At 48.6% G+C, this 22,238-nt stretch overlaps 1 protein-coding gene across 1 annotated transcript in view; it reads left to right on the plus strand.

The window, feature by feature from the left end:
* Positions 1–22,238, plus strand: part of LOC134944003 (uncharacterized) — an 85,241-nt gene that overhangs the window by 15,484 nt on the left and 47,519 nt on the right. Inside the window, exon 2 of the mRNA XM_063932548.1 lies at positions 9,284–9,444. Coding sequence (XP_063788618.1) covers positions 9,284–9,444 — 161 coding nt within the window. The remainder of the gene's footprint in view (positions 1–9,283; positions 9,445–22,238) is intronic.

The raw sequence follows: 22,238 nt of genomic DNA on the forward strand, positions 1-22,238 counted from the left end.
AAAACGCTATAATTATATAGGGACAACCTTATATAAGTGTTTTCCCTTATAGCATCTTTTTTATATATTTCTAACGCCAAATTAGTGCCCCCCCTCTCTGTTTTAACCCTGTTTCTGTAGTGCAGTGCAGGGGAGAGCCTGGGAGCCTTCCCTCCAGCCTTTCTGTGAGGGAAAATGGCGCTGTGTGCTGAGGAGATAGGCCCCGCCCCTTTTTCGGCGGCCTCGTCTCCCGCTCTTAACGGATTCTGGCAGGGGTTAAATATCTCCATATAGCCCCCGGAGGCTATATGTGAGGTATTTTTAGCCAAAAAAGGTTTTCATTTGCCTCCCAGGGCGCCCCCCTCCCAGCGCCCTGCACCCTCAGTGACTGCCGTGTGAAGTGTGCTGAGAGGAAAATGGCGCACAGCTGCAGTGCTGTGCGCTACCTTAAGAAGACTGAGGAGTCTTCTGCCGCCGATTCTGGACCTCTTCTCGTTTCAGCATCTGCAAGGGGGCCGGCGGCGAGGCTCCGGTGACCATCCAGGCTGTACCTGTGATCGTCCCTCTGGAGCTAATGTCCAGTAGCCAAGAAGCCAATCCATCCTGCACGCAGGTGAGTTCACTTCTTCTCCCCTAAGTCCCTCGTTGCAGTGATCCTGTTGCCAGCAGGACTCACTGTAAAATAAAAAACCTAAGCTAAACTTTTCTAAGCAGCTGTTTAGGAGAGCCACCTAGATTGCACCCTTCTCGGCCGGGCACAAAAATCTAACTGAGGCTTGGAGGAGGGTCATAGGGGGAGGAGCCAGTGCACACCACCTGATCCTAAAGCTTTACTTTTTGTGCCCTGTCTCCTGCGGAGCCGCTATTCCCCATGGTCCTTTCAGGAACCCCAGCATCCACTAGGACGATAGAGAAAAGTGTTTTTCCCCTTATAGCTGCTGTATCTTTTAATACTGCGCGCAATTTGTGCTCCCCTCTCTTTTTTAACCCTTTCTGTAGTGTAGTGACTGCAGGGGAGAGCCAGGGAGCTTCCCTCCAACGGAGCTGTGAGGGAAAATGGCGCCAGTGTGCTGAGGAGATAGGCTCCGCCCCCTTATCGGAGGCCTTATCTCCCGTTTTTCTATGTATTCTGGCAGGGGTTAAATGCATCCATATAGCCCAGGAGCTATATGTGATGTATTTTTTTGCCATCTAAGGTATTTTTATTGCGTCTCAGGGCGCCCCCCCCCAGCGCCCTGCACCCTCAGTGACCGGAGTGTGAAGTGTGCTGAGAGCAATGGCGCACAGCTGCGGTGCTGTGCGCTACCTTATTGAAGACAGGACGTCTTCTGCCGCCGATTTTCCGGACCTCTTCTGCTCTTCTGGCTCTGTAAGGGGGACGGCGGCGCGGCTCTGGGACCCATCCATGGCTGGGCCTGTGATCGTCCCTCTGGAGCTAATGTCCAGTAGCCTAAGAAGCCCAATCCACTCTGCACGCAGGTGAGTTCGCTTCTTCTCCCCTTAGTCCCTCGATGCAGTGAGCCTGTTGCCAGCAGGACTCACTGAAAATAAAAAACCTAATTTAAACTTTTACTCTAAGCAGCTCAGGAGAGCCACCTAGATTGCACCCTTCTCGTTCGGGCACAAAAATCTAACTGAGGCTTGGAGGAGGGTCATAGGGGGAGGAGCCAGTGCACACCAGCTAGTCCTAAAGCTTTTACTTTTGTGCCCAGTCTCCTGCGGAGCCGCTATTCCCCATGGTCCTTTCGGAGTTCCCAGCATCCACTAGGACGTCAGAGAAAGTTATATTTTATGGATATATATTTCTTTCTTATACACTGCTCAAAAAAATAAAGGGAACACTTAACACAATGTACCGTAACTACAAGTCAATCACACTTCTGTGAAATCAAACTGTCCACTTAGGAAGCAACATTGATTGACAATCAATTTCACATGCTGTTGTGCAAATGGAGCAGACAACAGGTGGAAATTATAGGCAATTAGCAAGACACCCCCAATAAAGGAGTTGTTCTGCAGGTGGTGACCACAGACCACTTCTCAGCTCCTATGCTTTCTGGCTGATGTTTTGGTCACTTTTGAAAGCTGGCGGTGCTTTCACTCTAGTGGTAGCATGAGACGGAGTCTACAACCAACACAAGTGGCTCAGGTAGTGCAGCTCAACCAGGATGGCACATCAGTGCGAGCTGTGGCAAGAAGGTTTGCTGTGTCTGTCAGCGTAGTGTCCAGAGCATGGAGGCGCTACCAGGAGACAGGCCAGTACATCAGGAGATGTGGAGGAGGCCGTAGGAGGGCAACAGCCCAGCAGCAGGACCGCTACCTCCGCCTTTGTGCAAGGAGGAACAGGAGGAGCACTGCCAGAGCCCTGCAAAATAACCTCCAGCAAGCCAAAATGTGTATGTGTCTGCTCAAACGATCAGAAACAGACTCCATGAGGGTGGTATGAGGGCCCGACGTCCACAGGTGGGGGTTGTGCTTACAGCCCAACACCATGCAGGACGTTTGGCATTTGCCAGAGAACACCAAGATTGGCAAATTCGCCACTGGCGCCCTGTGCTCTTCACAGATGAAAGCAGGTTCTCACTGAGCACATGTGACAGACGTGACAGAGTCTGGAGACGCCAAGGAGAACGTTCTGCTGTCTGCAATATCCTCCAGCATGACCGGTTTGGCAGTGGGTCAGTAATGGTGTGGGGTGGCATTTCTTTGGGGGACCGCACAGCCCTCCATGTGCTCGCCAGAGGTAGCCTGACTGCCATTAGGTACTGAGATGAGATCCTCAGACCTCTTGTGAGACCATATGCTGGTGCGGTTGACCCTGGGTTCCTCCTAATGCAAGACAATGCTAGACCTCATGTGGCTGGAGTGTGTCAGCAGTTCCTGCAAGAGGAAGGCATTGATGCTATGGACTGGCCCGCCCGTTCCCCAGACCTGAATCCAATTGCGCACATCTGGGACATCATGTCTCGCTACATCCACCAACGCCACGTTACACCACAGACTGTCCAGGAGTTGGCGGATGCTTTAGTCCAGGTCTGGGAGGAGATCCCTCAGGAGACCATCCGCTACCTCATCAGGAGCATGCCCAGGCGTTGTAGGGAGGTCATACAGGCACGTGGAGGCCACACACACTAATGAGCCTCATTTTGACTTGTTTTAAGGGCATTACATCAAAGTTGGATCAGCCTGTAGTGTGTTTTTCCACTTTCATTTTGAGGGTGACTCCAAATCCAGACCTCCATGGGTTAATAAATTTGATTTCCATTGATAATTTTTGTGTGATTTTGTTGTCAGCACATTCAACTATGTAAAGAACAAAGTATTTAATAAGAATATTTCATTCATTCAGATCTAGGATGTGTTATTTTAGTGTTCCCGTTATTTTTTTGAGCAGTGTATATATATATATATATATATATAAAGTCAAGTGTGCCCCAGAATAGACATTAAGGTGGTCATTCCGAGTTGATCGCAGCCAGCGACTTTTTGCTGCTGGTGCGATCAACTAATCCCCGCCTATGAGGGAGTGTATTTTAGCTTAGCAGGGCTGTGAACGCTTGTGCAGCCCTGCTTAGCTAAAAAAGTTTTGTGTAAAACAAGAACAGCCCTGAACATACTTACCCTGTACGATGATCTCAGCGTTGATGGGGCCGGCTTTGACGTCACACCTCCGCCCTTCGTTCTCCTGGACACGCGTGCGTTTTACTTACCACTTCCCGAAAATGGCAGGAAATGGTAAGGTAACGCCCAGGAATGCCCTCTTGCTGTCCATCTTCTTTCTTCATTGCTAGCGACTTTGCCCGGGGGTGCATGTGAATTCTGGACCCGTTCGCACCGCAGCGAAGAACCGCTGCGAGCGAATGGGTCAGAATGACCCCCTTAGTCTTTCCTTTTTGGTTTTTGTGTCTATGCAAAAATCAGTCTTTTGGCTTTAGCATACCAGTTAATGTGCCTAATTCAGACCTGATCGTTGCAGCAAATTTGTTAGCAGATGGACAAAACCATGGGGCGTCATTTCGACCCGTTCGCACGCAGCGATTTGTCGCTGCGGTGCAAACGGGTCCAGAATGCGCATGTGCGGCGGCCGCACTGTGCATGTTCGACATTGCCCGGCGACAGGGGTCGCTGGGTTAGGTCCAGGACAACGAAGAAAGCGGTCCCAGAACCGACCGCAAGAAGAGTGACAAAAAGAAGGCGTACCTGGGCATCACCGGACCGTTGTCAGCCGTTTTCGGGGAGTGGAGAAGAAAATGCCGGCGTGTCCAAGAGAATGGAGGGCGGATGTCTGACGTCAGAGCCGGCCCCGGCGTCAATGACATCGTCGCACAGGGTAAGTATTTCCAGGGCTAGTCTTGTTTTACTTAAAAAATTTTTAGCTTAGCAGGGCTGCACAAGCGATCGCAGCCCCGCTAAGCTAAAATACACTCCCCCCATGGCCTAGTTGATCGCAGGATCAGCAGCAAAAAGTTGCTGGCTGCGATCAACTCGGAACGACCACCCATGTGCACTGCAAGGGGGGGGGGGGCAGATATAACATGTGAAGGTTAGATTTGGGTGGGTTATATTGTTTCTGTGCAGGGTAAATACTGGCTGCTTTATTTTTACACAGCAATTTAGATTTCAGTTTGAACATACCCCACCCAAATCTAACTCTCTGCACATGTTATATCTGCCCCCCACCCACTGCAGTGCACATGGTTTTGCCCAACTGCTAGCAAAGTTGCTGCTACAATCAGGTCTGAATTAGGCCCAATGGGGGTCATTCCGAGTTGATCGCTAGCTGCCGATGTTCGCTGCGTAGTGATCATTTAAAAAAAATGGCAAAACTACGCAAGTGTATGGGGCGTAATGCGCATGCACGAGTTACGGGTACAAAGAGCATCGTTGTTTTGCACTGCTTCTAGTGACGATTCCATTTGCACAGCCGATCGCAAGGAGATTGATAGGAAGTGGGAGTTTAGAGGTGTCAACTGACCGTTTTCTGGGAGTGTTTGGAAGAACGCAGGTGTGTCCAGGTGTTTGCAGGGCGGGTATCTGACGTCAATTCCAGGACCTTCGTCACTGCAATCACCGCACAGAATAAGTAACTACAGGGCTGGTCTTGTTCTGCACAAAATGTGTTTGTACCCGCTTGGCTGCACAGGCGTTCGCACACTTGCAAAGCGAAAATACACTCCCCTGTGGGCGACGACTATGCGTTTGCACGGCTGCTAAAAGTAGCTAGCAAGCTATCAACTCGGCATGACACCCAATGTCTGCTGTGCAGCTTGGCAGATCTTTGGGGTACCACACATGTCTAGATTAGTAAGTGTTACAAAGTAGTAAGTTAATATACCCTACCCTCCAACTGTACCTTTTTAGTAGGTGCAGTACCTTTTTTATGGTATGTACTGATTGGCTCTCCAAACTTCCATTGAAAGTATACGAAAAGGGGCGTGACCCTTTACCCGTGGCCACGCCCCTTTCCAAATTTGTACCAATTTTAATGTGTAAAATGTTGGAGGGTATGATATACAGGTCATCTTAAGTGTAGTTAGAGATCTCCAAGTTTATTCAGTGATTATTTTTTTTTATTTGTGTAAATGAAGGTGAAGTAAGTCATAATGGGGATGTTTGGAAAGGCAGATTAATGGGGCAGATTTATTAAGCCTGGAGAAGTGATAAAGTGGAAGGTGATGATAACGCGCCAGTCAATCAGCTCCTAACTGTCAAGTTACATGCTGGGTTTGAAAATGACATTTAGGAGCTCATTGGTTGATGCATAATCACCTTCCACTTTATCACTTCTCCAGGCTTAATACCAGCGCTGCAAGCAGGACCGGCTCCAGGCCTACTAGCACCCTGAGCGAGAAAATTTAAAAGCGCCCCCCAAACCCTATGCGCGCACATAAGGCGCGCGCTCTGGGAAAAGTGGGTGTGGCCTCCTGGGAAAGTGGACGTGGCCTCCTGTGAAAGTGGGCATGGCCTCATAACTTTATATTATCAAACTATAAATAAATATATTTTCACACCCCCTCTACGCACACAATGAGCAGCCTTACACAGAACAGCCACAGTAGTGTTCCTTACACACAATGTCTCCAGTATAGTGCCAGATACATATAATGTGCAGTGCCAGATAGCATGATATGCCCCCCCAGCAGTGCCAGCTACACATGACATGCCCCGCAGCAGTGCCAGATAGACATGACATGCCCCGCAGCAGTGCCAGCTACACACAATATGCCCCCCAGCAGTGCCAGCTACACATGATAGTGTTCCTGTTTTAGGGTAGGGTTCTGATCACAAGGAGGGCACATTTTTAAGTTAGGAGGGCAAAATGATGTACATACTGTAATGCTTGGTGCTCCCCTACCTACAAGCCGAAGCATGGACAGCAAAAATTTAGGGGCGTTGCTTCGTGGGGAAGGTGCGTGGCCACATAATAGTGGCAATTCGCATTACACCACACAGTAGTGCAGCTAATACACATTGCACCAGGTAGAACCTCCTAGACACTTTGCACCAGGCAGAGTACGTTAGACACTTTGCGCCAGGCAGAGCACGTTAGACACTTTGCGCCAGGCAGAGCACTGAGACACATTGCGCCAGGCAGAGCACGTTAGACACTTTGTGCCAGGCAGAGCACTGAGACACATTGCGCCAGGTAGAGCACTGAGACACATTGCCTAGCCACAGATGCCTAGCGGGAACACTACATGCTCCCCAGCAGTGCCAGATACACGTGACATGCCCCCCAGCAGTGCCAGATACACGTGACATGCCCCCCAGCAGTGCCAGATACACGTGATATGCCCCCAGCAGTGCCATATACATAAATGGCCACACAGTGCAGATATGCCCCCACAGTGCCAGATACATAAATGACCCAACAGTGCCAGATACATAAGTGCCCCCACAGTACCAGATACATAAATGACCCCACAGTGCCAGCTACATAAGTGCCCCCACAGTGCCAGATACATAAGTGCCCCCACAATGCCAGATACATCAGTGCCAGATACATAAGTGCCCCCACAGTGCCAGATACATAAGTGCCCCCACAGTGCCAGATACATAAGTGCCCCCACAGTGCCAGAAACATAAATGCCCCCACAGTGCCAGATACATAAATGCCCCCAGTGCCAGAAACATAAATGCCCCCACAGTGTAGATATGCACCCACAGTGCCAGATACATAAATGCCTCCAGTGCCAGAAACATAAATGATCCCACAGTGCCAGATACATAAATGCCCCCAGTGCCAGAAACATAAATGCCCCCACATTGCAGATATGCCCCCACAGTGCCAGATACATAAATGCCCCCACAGTGCCAGATACATAAATGCCCCCAGTGCCAGAAACATAAATGCCCACACAGTGCAAATATGCCCCCACAGTGCCAGATACATAAATGCCCCCAGTGCCAGAAACATAAATGCCCCCACAGTGCCAGATACATAAATGCCCTCACAGTGCAGATATGCCCCCACAGTGCCAGATACATAAATGCCCCCAGTGCCAGAAACATAAATGCCCCCACAGCGCAGATATGCCCCCACAGTGCCAGATACATAAATGCCCCCAGTGCCAGAAACATAAATGCCCCCACAGTGCCAGATACATAAATGCCCTCACAGTGCAGATATGCCCCCACAGTGCCAGATACATAAATGCCCCCAGTGCCAGAAACATAAATGCCCCCACAGTGCAGATATGCCCCCACAGTGCCAGATACATAAATGCCCCCAGTGCCAGAAACATAAATGCCCCCACAGCGCAAATATGCCCCCACAGTGCCAGATACATAAATGCCCCCACAGTACAGATATGCCCCCACAGTGCCAGATACATAAATGCCCTCAGTGCCAGAAACATAACTGCCCCCCCAGTGCAGATATGCCCACAGTGCCAGAAACATAAATGCCCCCACAGTTCTATATACATAAATGTCCCCAGTGGCAGATACATAAATATCCCCACAGTGCAGCTATGACCCTACAGTGCCAGCTATTCACTCACAGGTCACAATACCTGTGGTGCTGGGAGCCGGGAGGGGGAGTCCTGCTGTGGGCGCAGGCGGACGGATCAAAACTCCTGTGTGCGCACGGTGCCGGCGTCTGACGTCAGACGCCAGCGCCGCACAGCACGCTGCATAGCGCGCACACAAGCGGCCGGGGCCAGGACACTACAGGCTGGCTCAAGGCAGGAATATGGCGGCGCCAGCATGCGGCGCCCATTAAGTGTGGCACCCCGCACGGCCGCTCTATTCGAACATGCCTGGAGCCGGCCCTGGCTGCAAGTATGGCTGTATGGGGCGGTACGGTGTACCGGTAAGAAATTCCCAGCAGGTACGCCGTACCGCCGGGCCGTCCACCATACTGCATCCCGCTGACTTCGTTCTGTGTTAGGGGAGGAGAGTGCAGCGCCTCTCCTTCTCCTCAATTCTCTTTGATGCCCGGTCTCACTCTCCATCAGCGGCGGCGGGGTCAATCTGAATAAGGCACTAGTTTGCTAGCCAATCAGAGCTGATTGGCTGCTGATCCGCGAGCTCTGATTGGCTAACAAACCGGCGGCTCATTTCAGATTGACGCTGGAGAGTGAGACCAGGCATCAAAGAGAATTGAGGGGCAGGAGAGGCGCTGCGCTCTCCTCCCCTCACATAGAAGAAACAGAGCCAACAGTAAAGGGTGGGGCGGGGGGGGGGGGGGCACAAGGGGGCATTGTAAATCTGGCACAGGGGGCATTGTATATCTAGCACAGGGGGGCATTGTATATCTGTCACCGTGGGGGCATTGTATATCTGGCACTGTGGGGGCAATATATATCTGGTACTGTGGGGGCAATGTATATCTGGCACAGGGGGGGAATGCATATCTGGCACTGTGGGGGCAATGTATATCTGGCATTGTGGGGGCATTGTATATCTGGCACTGTGGGGGCATTTGTGTATCTGGCACTGTGGGGGCATTGTATATCTGGCACTGTGGGGGCATTTGTGTATCTGGCACAGTGGGGCAATGTATATCTGGCACAGTGGGGGCATTTGTGTATCTGGCACAGTGGGGGCATTTGTGTATCTGGCACAGTTGGGGCAATGTATATCGGGCACTGTGGGGCAACCAGTATCTGAAACTATTGGGGCCATATGTGTATCTGACCCCCCCCCCCCCCATATGTGCATCACGCACCCATTTTCATTGGCCACGCACCATGTGGCATTTGACCACACCCATTTATAAGACATTTTTTGTACTTGCACCACTGCTTAATACATCTGCCCCTGTGTACAGACAGATACATCATTTTTCTTTTCTCATCAGAAGGGACGACCCTTTGAATTGGCTGTAGACGCTGGCTGTGGTACAGGAAGATCAACCCGGCCTCTGGCAGAACATTTCTACAAAGTGATTGGAATAGACATAAGTAAGAGCCAGATAAATGAAGCAAAACGATTTACACCACAAGAGAACGTCACTTATCAGTGAGTATTACTGCATTAAAAAAGAAACATAAAGGGCCTAATTCAGTAAGCACAGCAGTAATTTGCAGAATTTGCTACACTTTGGAGGGCATGCTGGGGGCCGCCCATCGCTGGGCAAGGCCGCCCAGCATGCTGACCGGAGCCTCCCCCCTTCAACAAGCAGAAACAGAGGAAGCCTCCTGCCAGCGCAGCTTAGCTGCGCCTGCAGGAGACCCGCCGCCATGATCTTGATCGTGTGATGGACGCAGCCGCCGTGATCACGCCACCAACACGCCCCTGTTTGGGAGCCTCCGCCCCCCCGTTCGTATCGCACTGCCCCGCAATGATCCTGTAAACGGAGCATTGCCGCACCCCCTGCCCCGCGACCTCTTCTGCCTGATTGACAGGCAGAGGCGATCGCATTTTTTTGCAGCTCCCCCACAGAAAGTGCAGGCACTGCGCATGCGCCTGCGGGGCGATTGTAAAAATTCCGGTTGGAATTTGAATACGCTCCAAAAACGCTAATGCCTCGGGCACTAAAGTAAGCAACAATAAATCAGGTGATAAATGGAGATTGAGATTCGGATGATAGATCGATAGTTATTAGGTCAACAGTCAATAGCTCTACACCATATGTTCGATGTGCATCATGCCGACATTGACAAATGGTTGACATTGTCAAAAGGTCGACATGCCAGTGGTCGACACAGCAAAATGTTGACATACGTTTTTTGGAAATTTTTCATTTTTTAAAAGATTTTTCATACTTTTCCATCCACGTGGGCTACAGTTGGGAATGGTAACCTGTCTTGCCCCGAAGCATGGCGAGTGAGACGAGCCATGTGAGGGGACGCAGTACACTTATTACGGTCCCATGTGTTAATGTGGAGAAACTGACCCCAAAATTAAAAACCACATTTTAACTAGAGATGTGCACAAGACATTTTTCGGGTTTTGTGTTTTGGTTTTGGATTCGGTTCCGTGGCCGTGTTTTAAATTCGGACGCGTTTTGGCAAAATCTCCCTGAAATTTTTTTGTTGGATTCGGGTGTGTTTTGGATTCGGGTGTTTTTTTCAAAAAACCCTAAAAAACAGCTTAAATCATAGAATTTGGGGGTAATTTTGATCCTATAGTATTATTAATCTCAATAACCACAATTTCCACTCATTTCCAGTCTATTCTGAAAACCTCACACCTCACAATTAGAGATGTGCACCGGAAATTTTTCGGGTTTTGTGTTTTGGTTTTAGGTTCGGTTCCGCGGCCGTGTTTTGGGTTCGAACGCGTTTTGGCAAAACCTCACCGAATTTTTTTTGTCGGATTCGGGTGTGTTTTGGATTCGGGTGTTTTTTTCAAAAAACCCTAAAAAACAGCTTAAATCATAGAATTTGGGGGTCATTTTGATCCCAAAGTATTATTAACCTCAATAACCATAATTTCCACTCATTTTCAGTCTATTCTGAACACCTCACACCTCACAATATTATTTTTAGTCCTAAAATTTGCACTGAGGTCGCTGGATGACTAAGCTCAGCGACCCAAGTGGCCGACACAAACACCTGGCCCATCTAGGAGTGGCACTGCAGTGTCACGCAGGATGGCCCTTCCAAAAAACACTCCCCAAACAGCACATGACGCAAAGAAAAAAAGAGGCGCAATGAGGTAGCTGTGTGACTAAGCTCAGCGACCCAAGTGGCCGACACAAACACCTGGCCCATCTAGGAGTGGCACTGCAGTGTCACGCAGGATGGCCCTTCCAAAAAACACTCCCCAAACAGCACATGACGCAAAGAAAAAAAGAGGCGCAATGAGGTAGCTGTGTGACTAAGCTCAGCGACCCAAGTGGCCGACACAAACACCTGGCCCATCTAGGAGTGGCACTGCAGTGTCAGGCAGGATGGCCCTTCCAAAAAATACTCCCCAAACAGCACATGACGCAAAGAAAAAAAGAGGCGCAATGAGGTAGCTGTGTGACTAAGCTCAGCGACCCAAGTGGCCGACACAAACACCTGGCCCATCTAGGAGTGGCACTGCAGTGTCAGGCAGGATGGCCCTTCCAAAAAATACTCCCCAAACAGCACATGACGCAAAGAAGAAAAAAAAGTGGCGCAATGAGGTAGCTGTGTGACTAAGCTCAGCGACCCTAGTGGCCGACACAAACACCTGGCCCATCTAGGAGTGGCACTGCAGTGTCAGGCAGGATGGCCCTTCCAAAAAACACTCCCCAAACAGCACATGACGCAAAGAAAAAAAGAGGCGCAATGAGGTAGCTGTGTGAGTAAGCTCAGCGACCCTAGTGGCCGACACAAACACCTGGCCCATCTAGGAGTGGCACTGCAGTGTCACGCAGGATGGCCCTTCCAAAAAACACTCCCCAAACAGCACATGATGCAAAGAAAAAAAGAGGCGCAATGAGGTAGCTGTGCGACTAAGCTCAGCGACCCAAGTGGCCGACACAAACACCTGGCCCATCTAGGAGTGGCACTGCAGTGTCAGGCAGGATGGCCCTTCCAAAAAATACTCCCCAAACAGCACATGACGCAAAGAAGAAAAAAAAGAGGCGCAATGAGGTAGCTGTGTGACTAAGCTCAGCGACCCTAGTGGCCGACACAAACACCTGGCCCATCTAGGAGTGGCACTGCAGTGTCAGGCAGGATGGCCCTTCCAAAAAACACTCCCCAAACAGCACATGACGCAAAGAAAAAAAGATGCGCAATGAGGTAGCTGTGTGAGTAAGCTCAGCGACCCTAGTGGCTGACACAAACACCTGGCCCATCTAGGAGTGGCACTGCAGTGTCACGCAGGCTGGCCCTTCCAAAAAACACTCCCCAAACAGCACATGACGCAAAGAAAAATGAAAGAAAAAAGAGGTGCAAGATGGAATTGTCCTTGGGCCCTCCCACCCACCCTTATGTTGTATAAACAGGACATGCACACTTTAACCAACCCATCATTTCAGTGACAGGGTCTGCCACACGACTGTGACTGAAATGACGGGTTGGTTTGGACCCCCACCAAAAAAGAAGCAATTAATCTCTCCTTGCACAAACTGGCTCTACAGAGGCAAGATGTCCACCTCATCATCATCCTCCGATTCATCACCGTGTATATCCCCCTCCTCACAGATTATCAATTCGTCCCCACTGGAATCAACCATCACAGCTCCCTGTGTACTTTGTGGAGGCAATTGCTGCTGGTCAATGTCTCCATGGAGGAATTGATTATAATTCATTTTAATGAACATCATCTTCTCCTCATTTTCTGGAAGTAACCTCGTACGCCGATTGCTGACAAGGTGAGCGGCGGCACTAAACACTCTTTCGGAGTACACACTTGTGGGAGGGCAACTTAGGTAGAATAAAGCCAGTTTGTGCAAGGGCCTCCAAATTGCCTCTTTTTCCTGCCAGTATACGTACGGACTGTCTGACGTGCCTACTTGGATGCGGTCACTCATATAATCCTCCACCATTCTTTCAATGGGGAGAGAATCATATGCAGTGACAGTAGACGACATGTCCGTAATCGTTGGCAGGTCCTTCTGTCCGGACCAGATGTCAGCATCAGCAGTCGCTCCAGACTGCCCTGCATCACCGCCAGCGGGTGGGCTCGGAATTCTGAGCCTTTTCCTCGCACCCCCAGTTGCGGGAGAATGTGAAGGAGGAGATGTTAACAGGTCGCGTTCCGCTTGACTTGACAATTTTCTCACCAGCAGTTCTTTGAACCCCTGCAGACTTGTGTCTGCCGGAAAGAGAGATCCAAGGTAGGTTTTAAATCTAGAATCGAGCACGGTGGCCAAAATGTAGTGCTCTGATTTCAACAGATTGACCACCCGTGAATCCTTGTTAAGCGAATTAAGGGCTCCATCCACAAGTCCCACATGCCTAGCGGAATCGCTCTGTGTTAGCTCCTCCTTCAATGTCTCCAGCTTCTTCTGCAAAAGCCTGATGAGGGGAATGACCTGACTCAGGCTGGCAGTGTCTGAACTGACTTCACGTGTGGCAAGTTCAAAAGGTTGCAGAACCTTGCACAACGTTGAAATCATTTTCCACTGCGCTTGAGACAGGTGCATTCCACCTCCTATATCGTGCTCAGTTGTATAGGCTTGAATGGCCTTTTGCTGCTCCTCCAACCTCTGAAGCATATAGAGGGTTGAATTCCACCTCGTTACCACTTCTTGCTTCAGATGATGGCAGGGCAGGTTCAGGCGTTTTTGGTGTTGCTCCAGTCTTCTGTACGTGGTGCCTGTACGCCGAAAGTGTCCCGCAATTCTTCTGGCCACCGACAGCATCTCTTGCACGCCCCTCTCGTTTTTTAAATAATTCTGCACCACCAAATTCAAGGTATGTGCAAAACATGGGACGTGCTGGAATTTGCCCATATTTAATGCACACACAATATTGCTGGCGTTGTCCGATGCCACAAATCCACAGGAGAGTCCAATTGGGGTAAGCCATTCTGCGATGATCTTCCTCAGTTGCCGTAAGAGGTTTTTAGCTGTGTGCGTATTCTGGAAAGCGGTGATACAAAGCGTAGCCTGCCTAGGAAAGAGTTGGCGTTTGCGAGATGCTGCTACTGGTGCCGCCGCTGCTGTTCTTGCGGCGGGAGTCCATACATCTACCCAGTGGGCTGTCACAGTCATATAGTCCTGAGTCTGCCCTGCTCCACTTGTCCACATGTCCGTGGTTAAGTGGACATTGGGTACAACTGCATTTTTTAGGACACTGGTGAGTCTTTTTCTGAGGTCTGTGTACATTTTCGGTATCGCCTGCCTAGAGAAATGGAACCTAGATGGTATTTGGTACCGGGGACACAGTACCTCCAACAATTCTCTAGTTGGCTCTGCAGTAATGATGGATACCGGAACCACGTTTCTCACCGCACAGGATGCCAAGGCCTCAGTTATCCGCTTTGCAGCAGGATGACTGCTGTGATATTTCATCTTCCTCGCAAAGGACTGTTGGACAGTCAATTGCTTGGTGGAAGTAGTAAAAGTGGTCTTACGACTTCCCCTCTGGGATGACCATCGACTCCCAGCAGCAACAACAGCAGCGCCAGCAGCAGTAGGCGTTACACGCAAGGATGCATCGGAGGAATCCCAGGCAGGAGAGGACTCGTCAGAATTGCCAGTGACATGGCCTGCAGGACTATTGGCATTCCTGGGGAAGGAGGAAATTGACACTGAGGGAGTTGGTGGGGTGGTTTGCGTGAGCTTGGTTACAAGAGGAAGGGATTTACTGGTCAGTGGACTGCTTCCGCTGTCGCCCAAAGTTTTTGAACTTGTCACTGACTTATGATGAATGTGCTGCAGGTGACGTATAAGGGAGGATGTTCCGAGGTGGTTAACATCCTTACCCCTACTTATTACAGCTTGACAAAGGCAACACACGGCTTGACAAATGTTGTCCGCATTTCTGTTGAAATACTTCAACACTGAAGAGCTGATTTTTTTGGTATTTTCACCAGGCATGTCAATGGCCATATTCCTCCCACGGACAACAGGTGTCTCCCCGGGTGCCTGACTTAAACAAACCACCTCACCATCAGAATCCTCCTTGTCAATTTCCTCCCCAGCGCCAGCAACACCCATATCCTCCTCATCCTGGTGTACTTCAACACTGACATCTTCAATCTGACTATCAGGAACTGGACTGCGGGTGCTCCTTCCAGCACTTGCAGGGGGCGTGCAAATGGTGGAAGGCGCATGCTCTTCACGTCCAGTGTTGGGAAGGTCAGGCATCGCAACCGACACAATTGGACTCTCCTTGTGGATTTGTGATTTCGAAGAACGCACAGTTCTTTGCTGTGCTTTTGCCAGCTTAAGTCTTTTCATTTTTCTAGCGAGAGGCTGAGTGCTTCCATCCTCATGTGAAGCTGAACCACTAGCCATGAACATAGGCCAGGGCCTCAGCCATTCCTTGCCACTCCGTGTGGTAAATGGCATATTGGCAAGTTTACGCTTCTCCGACGATTTTATTTTAGATTTTTGAGTCCTTTTTTTACTGATATTTGGTGTTTTGGATTTTACATGCTCTGTACTATGACATTGGGCATCGGCCTTGGCAGACGACGTTGATGGCATTTCATCGTCTCGGCCATGACTAGTGGTAGCAGCTTCAGCATGAGGTGGAAGTGGATCTTGATCTTTCCCTATTTTTGGAACCTCAACATTTTTGTTCTCCATATTTTAATAGGCACAACTAAAAGGCACCTCAGGTAAACAATGGAGATGGATGGATACTAGTATACTTATGGATGACGAGCGACTGCCGACACAGAGGTAGCTACAGCCGTGGACTACCGTACTGCGTCTGCTAGTATAGACTGGATGATAATGATATAAAAAATATATATATATCACTACTGCAGGACAGGTATATATTGTATAATGACGGACCTGCTGGACACTGTCAGCACTGCAGACTCCTAAACTACTAGTATGAAGAAGATAGAAAAAAAAAAAACACCACAGGTAGGTATACAATTATGGACGAGCGACTGCCGACACAGAGGTAGCTACAGCCATGGACTACCGTACTGCGTCTGCTAGTATAGACTGGATGATAATGATATAAAAAAATATATATATATCACTACTGCAGGACAGGTATATATTGTATAATGACGGACCTGCTGGACACTGTCAGCACTGCAGACTCCTAAACTACTAGTATGAAGAAGATAGAAAAAAAAAACCACCACAGGTAGGTATACAATTATGGACGAGTGACTGCCGACACAGAGGTAGCTACAGCCGTGGACTACCATACTGCGTCTGCTAGTATAGACTGGATGATAATGATATAAAAAATATATATATATCACTACTGCAGGACAGGTATATATTGTATAATGATGGACCTGCTGGACACTGTCAGCACTGCAGACTCCTAAACTACTAGTATGAAGAAGATAGAAAAAAAAAAACCACCACAGGTAGGTATACAATTATGGACGAGCGACTGCCGACACAGAGGTAGCTACAGCCGTGGACTACCGTACTGCGTCTGCTAGTATAGACTGGATGATAATGATATAAAAAATATATATATATCACTACTGCAGGACAGGTATATATTGTATAATGACGGACCTGCTGGACACTGTCAGCACTGCAGACTCCTAAACTACTAGTCTGAAGAAGATAGAAAAAAAAACCCACCACAGGTAGGTATACAATTATGGACGAGCGACTGCCGACACAGAGGTAGTTACAGCCGTGGACTACCGTACTGCGTCTGCTAGTATAGACTGGATGATAATGATATAAAATATATATATATATATCACTACTGCAGGACAGGTATATATTGTATAATGACGGACCTGCTGGACACTGTCAGCACTGCAGACTCCTAAACTACTAGTATGAAGAAGATAGAAAAAAAAAACCCACCACAGGTAGGTATACAATTATGGACGAGCGACTGCCGACACAGAGGTAGTTACAGCCGTGGACTACCGTACTGCATCTGCTAGTATAGACTGGATGATAATGATATAAAAAATATATATATATCACTACTGCAGGACAGGTATATATTGTATAATGACGGACCTGCTGGACACTGTCAGCACTGCAGACTCCTAAACTACTAGTATGAAGAAGATAGAAAAAAAAACCCACCACAGGTAGGTATACAATTATGGACGAGCGACTGCCGACACAGAGGTAGTTACAGCCGTGGACTACCGTACTGCGTCTGCTAGTATAGACTGGATAATGATATAAAAAATATATATATATCACTACTGCAGGACAGGTATATATTGTATAATGACGGACCTGCTGGACACTGTCAGCACTGCAGACTCCTAAACTACTAGTATGAAGAAGATAGAAAAAAAAAAACCACCACAGGTTGGTATACAATTATGGACGAGCGACTGCCGACACAGAGGTAGCTACAGCCGTGGACTACCGTACTGCGTCTGCTAGTATAGACTGGATGATAATGATATAAAAAATATATATATATCACTACTGCAGGACAGGTATATATTGTATAATGACGGACCTGCTGGACACTGTCAGCACTGCAGACTCCTAAACTACTAGTATGAAGAAGATAGAAATATAATGAATGACGGACCTGCTGGACACTGTCAGCAGAATGCGTTTATAGAATAAAAAAAAAAAAACACCACACGAGTGTTTAACTTTTTCAGGCAGACAATATACTGGTGGTCACTGCTGGTCAGTCACACTGGCACTCTGGCAGCAAAAGTGTGCACTGTTAAATATGTACTCCTGCTATAACTGCTCCCCAGTCTCCCCCACAATTAAGCTGTGTGAGCAGTGAGCACTACTCAGCACAGTCAGATATACATAGATGATATTATCATGCAGCACACTGAGGCTGAGCACAGATATGGTATGTGACTGTGTATCGTTTTTTTTCAGGCAGAGAACGGATTATATTAAATAATAAATAAAACTGGTGGTCACCACTAGTATAACTATCAGCAAAACTCTGCACTCTCTGAGTACTCCTAATGCTCCAGTAAATCAAGTGTCTCACTCTCTATCTAAATGGAGAGGACGCCAGCCACGTCCTCTCCCTATCAATCTCAATGCACGTGTGAAAATGGCGGCGACGCGCGGCTCCTTATATAGAATCCGAGTCTCGCGATAGAATACGAACCTCGCGAGAATCCGACAGCGGGATGATGACGTTCGGGCGCGCTCGGGTTAGCCGAGCAAGGCGGGAAGATCCGAGTCTGCTCGGACCCGTGTAAAAAGCGTGAAGTTCGGGGGGGTTCGGATTCCGAGGAACCGAACCCGCTCATCTCTACTCACAATATTATTTTTAGTCCTAAAATTTGCACCGAGGTCTAAGCAAAGCGACCCAAGAGGGCGGCACAAACACCTGGCCCATCTAGGAGTGGCACTGCAGTGTCAGACAGGATGGCACTTAAAAAATTTGGCCCCAAACAGTACATGATGCAAAGAAAAGAGAAAAAGAGGTGCACTCTGATCGCTGGACGGCTAAGCTAAGCGACACAAACACCTCAATATCACAGGAATTATTTATTCTAATCAATGGTATTATTGGTTCAAATCACTGGAAGAAAATGACAAAATCACTGGAATTATTCGTTCTGATCAATGGTATTATTGGTCCAAATCACTGAAAGAAAATGACAAAATCACTGGAATTATTCATTCTAATCAATGGTATTATTGGTCCAAATCACTGGAAGAAAATGGAATGGATGGATACTTGCAGTGACACAGAGCTGCAAGATACAGCAATGGCCTACTGTACAACTATACACTGTTAGTCACCAAAATGCTGCACTGTAATACTAGAAGCTATAGAAAAATATATATATTATTGTATATATCAGTACAGAGCGGTGTAACTGTGACACATGTGTCCTGACAAGCAGTATAGAAGTTATAGAAAATAAGAAAAGTATATATATTATTGTATATATCAGTACAGACAGAGCGGTGTAACTGTGACACATGTGTGTCTTGACAAGCAGTATAGAAGCTATAGAAAAGTATATATAATATTACTGTATATCAGTACAGAGCGGTGTAACTGTGACACATGTGTCCTGACAAGCAGTATAGAAGCTATAGAAAAGTATATATATTACTGTATATCAGTAGTAGTACAGAACGGTGTAACTGTGACACATGTGTGTCCTGACAAGCAGTATAGAAGCTATAGAAAATGATTTAAAATTATTGTATATATCAGTACAGAGCGGTGTAACTGTGACACATGTGTGTCCTGACAAGCAGTATAGTAGCTATAGAAAATGATTTAAAATTATTGTATATATCAGTACAGAGCGGTGTAACTGTGACACATGTGTCCTGACAAGCAGTATAGAAGCTATAGAAAATGATATAAAATTATTGTATATATCAGTACAGAACGGTGTAACTGACACATGTGTCCTGACAAGCAGTATAGAAGCTATAGAAAATGATTTAAAATTATTGTATATATCAGTACAGAGCGGTGTAACTGTGACCCATGTGTCCAGACAAGCAGTATAGAAGCTATAGAAAAGTATATATAATATTACTGTATATCAGTACAGAGCGGTGTAACTGTGACACATGTGTCCTGACAAGCAGTATAGAAGCTATAGAAAAGTATATATATTACTGTATATCAGTAGTAGTACAGAACGGTGTAACTGTGACACATGTGTGTCCTGACAAGCAGTATAGAAGCTATAGAAAATGATTTAAAATTATTGTATATATCAGTACAGAGCGGTGTAACTGTGACACATGTGATTGTGTACTGACAAGCAGTATAGAAGCTATTGAAAAGTATATATATATATTACTGTATATCAGCAGTAGTACAGAGCGGTGTAACTGTGACACATGTGTGTCCTGACAAGCAGTATAGAAGCTATAGAAAATGATTTAAAATTATTGTATATATCAGTACAGAGCGGTGTAACTGTGACCCATGTGTCCTGACAAGCAGTATAGAAGCTATAGAAAAGTATATATATTATTGTATATATATATCAGTACAGAGCAGTGTAACTGTGACACATGTGTCCTGACAAGCAGTATAGAAGCTATAGAAAAGTATATATATTACTGTATATCAGTAGTAGTAAAGAGCAGTGTAACTGTGACATGTGTGTCCTGACAAGCAGTATAGAAGCTATAGAAAATGATTTAAAATTATTGTATATATCAGTACAGAGCGGTGTAACTATGACACATGTGTCCTGACAAGCAGCATAGAAGCTATAGAAAAGTATATATATATTACTGTATATCAGTAGTAGTACAGAGCGGTGTAACTGTGACACATGTGTGTCCAGACAAGCAGTATAGAAGCTATAGAAAATTATTTAAAATTATCTCCTATATAATAGCCCAGATCTGTGACTTTGTGCTTCATTTGCTAACGCTGGGCGGAGTCAAAACACTGGGTGGAGTTAGTCAAATGAGTCACAGATCTGGGCAAATCTATAGGAGACCAGGAGCAGGAGCAGATGGTATGGCCATGGCACAAGCAGGGGTGCATACCTCCCAACTTTCTTCAGGCAGGAGGGACACACGCATAGCAAAAAGGGGGCATGGCCAATGGGAAAGGGGGCGTGGCTTTGTGGGTGGACCCGCGATCGCGAGCCATGCCCCTGTTTTCGTCAGTGAGGGGGCATGCCCAGCGCTCTGTGAGCTGCTGGCATGCCCCCAGCGGCGGATTATGAGTCCGGGGGGCCCAGGGCACTTGAGACTGGAACCCTATCTCATTGCTGTGGGTTTGGGGGCGTGGCCTAATTGCGACCCTCGTGGCCACGCCCCTTATGCAAATTCCGGGTTTTTTTTTTTTTTTTTTAATGGGATTTTGGCCCCTCAGCTAGGGGTAAATCCAGAGGGGGTGGTTGCTCCCCCCTACACACCCGCACAGGCAGAAGAAAGCAGGGAGGCTTCCCTGCAACACCACAGACCTGCCAACACGCAGCAGCGTGTGCTGACTGTAGCACAATGCTGCTGTTGCTGGCAGGATGGGGAGCTTCAGAGCTGGGACAGAGCTACTCCAGATGGGGGCCCCCTAAAACTGTGAGGCCCAGGGTACGTACCCCCTTGGGCCCACCCTTAATCCGTACCCCCTGATGCCCCCTCTCCCTCTGTCTCCACTAAATAGACGCTGTGTGCATGCTAAGCAGAACAGCGAGTACAGGAGCTTCCCAACTGCCCCCCCCCCCACCACGGGACACTGCGGCATGCGGGTGGGACAGACCAAAAAAATGGGACTGTCCCGCGAAAATCGGGACAGTTGGGAGGTATGGGTGTGTGTGAGGGGGTATGCCATACAGACAGATGGGCACCGTCTCACTGTGTACTTGACCCCCCACATCAGCATACTCAGCAGGGTCTCTCTGACGCGGAGGAGCGTCACTTTCTGGCACACTCCACGCTTCTTAGCTGCAGTTTTGTGGGGCACCTGCCGCTGTGCAGGTTCCGTACTGCCTCTGTTATCTCCAGCCCCGGCAACCCCACCGCTAGCTGCAGCGCTGCCGCCCGCAGTGAGGTGCGCCCAGCTCCTTCACACACTTTAGCCAATGGGCAGCGCTGCAGAAGTCCGCGCTGCTTGCAGGCTCCGAACCCCTCCTCCCTCCAGCCGCAGCGTCTCCTGGGGGCTAACCAGTCACTCCCAGTCTCCCCTTACCACAGTGCCCGGCAGCCGCGAGGTCCGCGCCGCGTGCATGCTATGACCCCCTCCTCCCTCCAGTCGCAGCGTCTCCTGGGGGCTAACCAGTCACTCCCAGTCTCCCCTTACCACAGTGCCCGGCAGCCGCGCGAGGTCCGCGGTGTGTGACTGAGGAGTGGGGGGGAGGGATGCGGACGGGCAGAGGAAGCAGAACTCCAGCCTGAGAGAGTCAGCCATGCCAAGTCCCCACCAGCAGCAGATCCCAACAGGTTGGAGTGGAACAGCAGCAGCCAGCAGCAGTGACTCCGGTAAGACACATCTGTCTGTCACCACTGTTTTGTCCCTAATACCAATCTCTCCCGTGCCCTGTGTAATGTCATATCCCTGTCACCCCTGGCCTTGCCTTGTCACCCTTATCCTGGCCCTTTCACCCTTATCCTGGCTCTGTCACCCCTATCCTGGCCCTGTCACCCTTATCCTGGCCCTGTCACCCCTATCCTGGCCCTGTCAACCAAATCCTGGTCCTGCCGCCCCTACCCTGGCCCTGTCAACCCTATCCTGTCCCTGTCATTTCTGTCCTGGCCCGTCACCCCTGTCCTGGCCCCGTCACCCCTGTTCTGACCCTGTCATCCCTGTCCTGGCCCTGTTACTGCATACCCTCCAACTACCTTT

Source organism: Pseudophryne corroboree, chromosome 7, assembly GCF_028390025.1.
Source record: "Pseudophryne corroboree isolate aPseCor3 chromosome 7, aPseCor3.hap2, whole genome shotgun sequence".
Lineage (NCBI taxonomy): Eukaryota > Metazoa > Chordata > Amphibia > Anura > Myobatrachidae > Pseudophryne > Pseudophryne corroboree.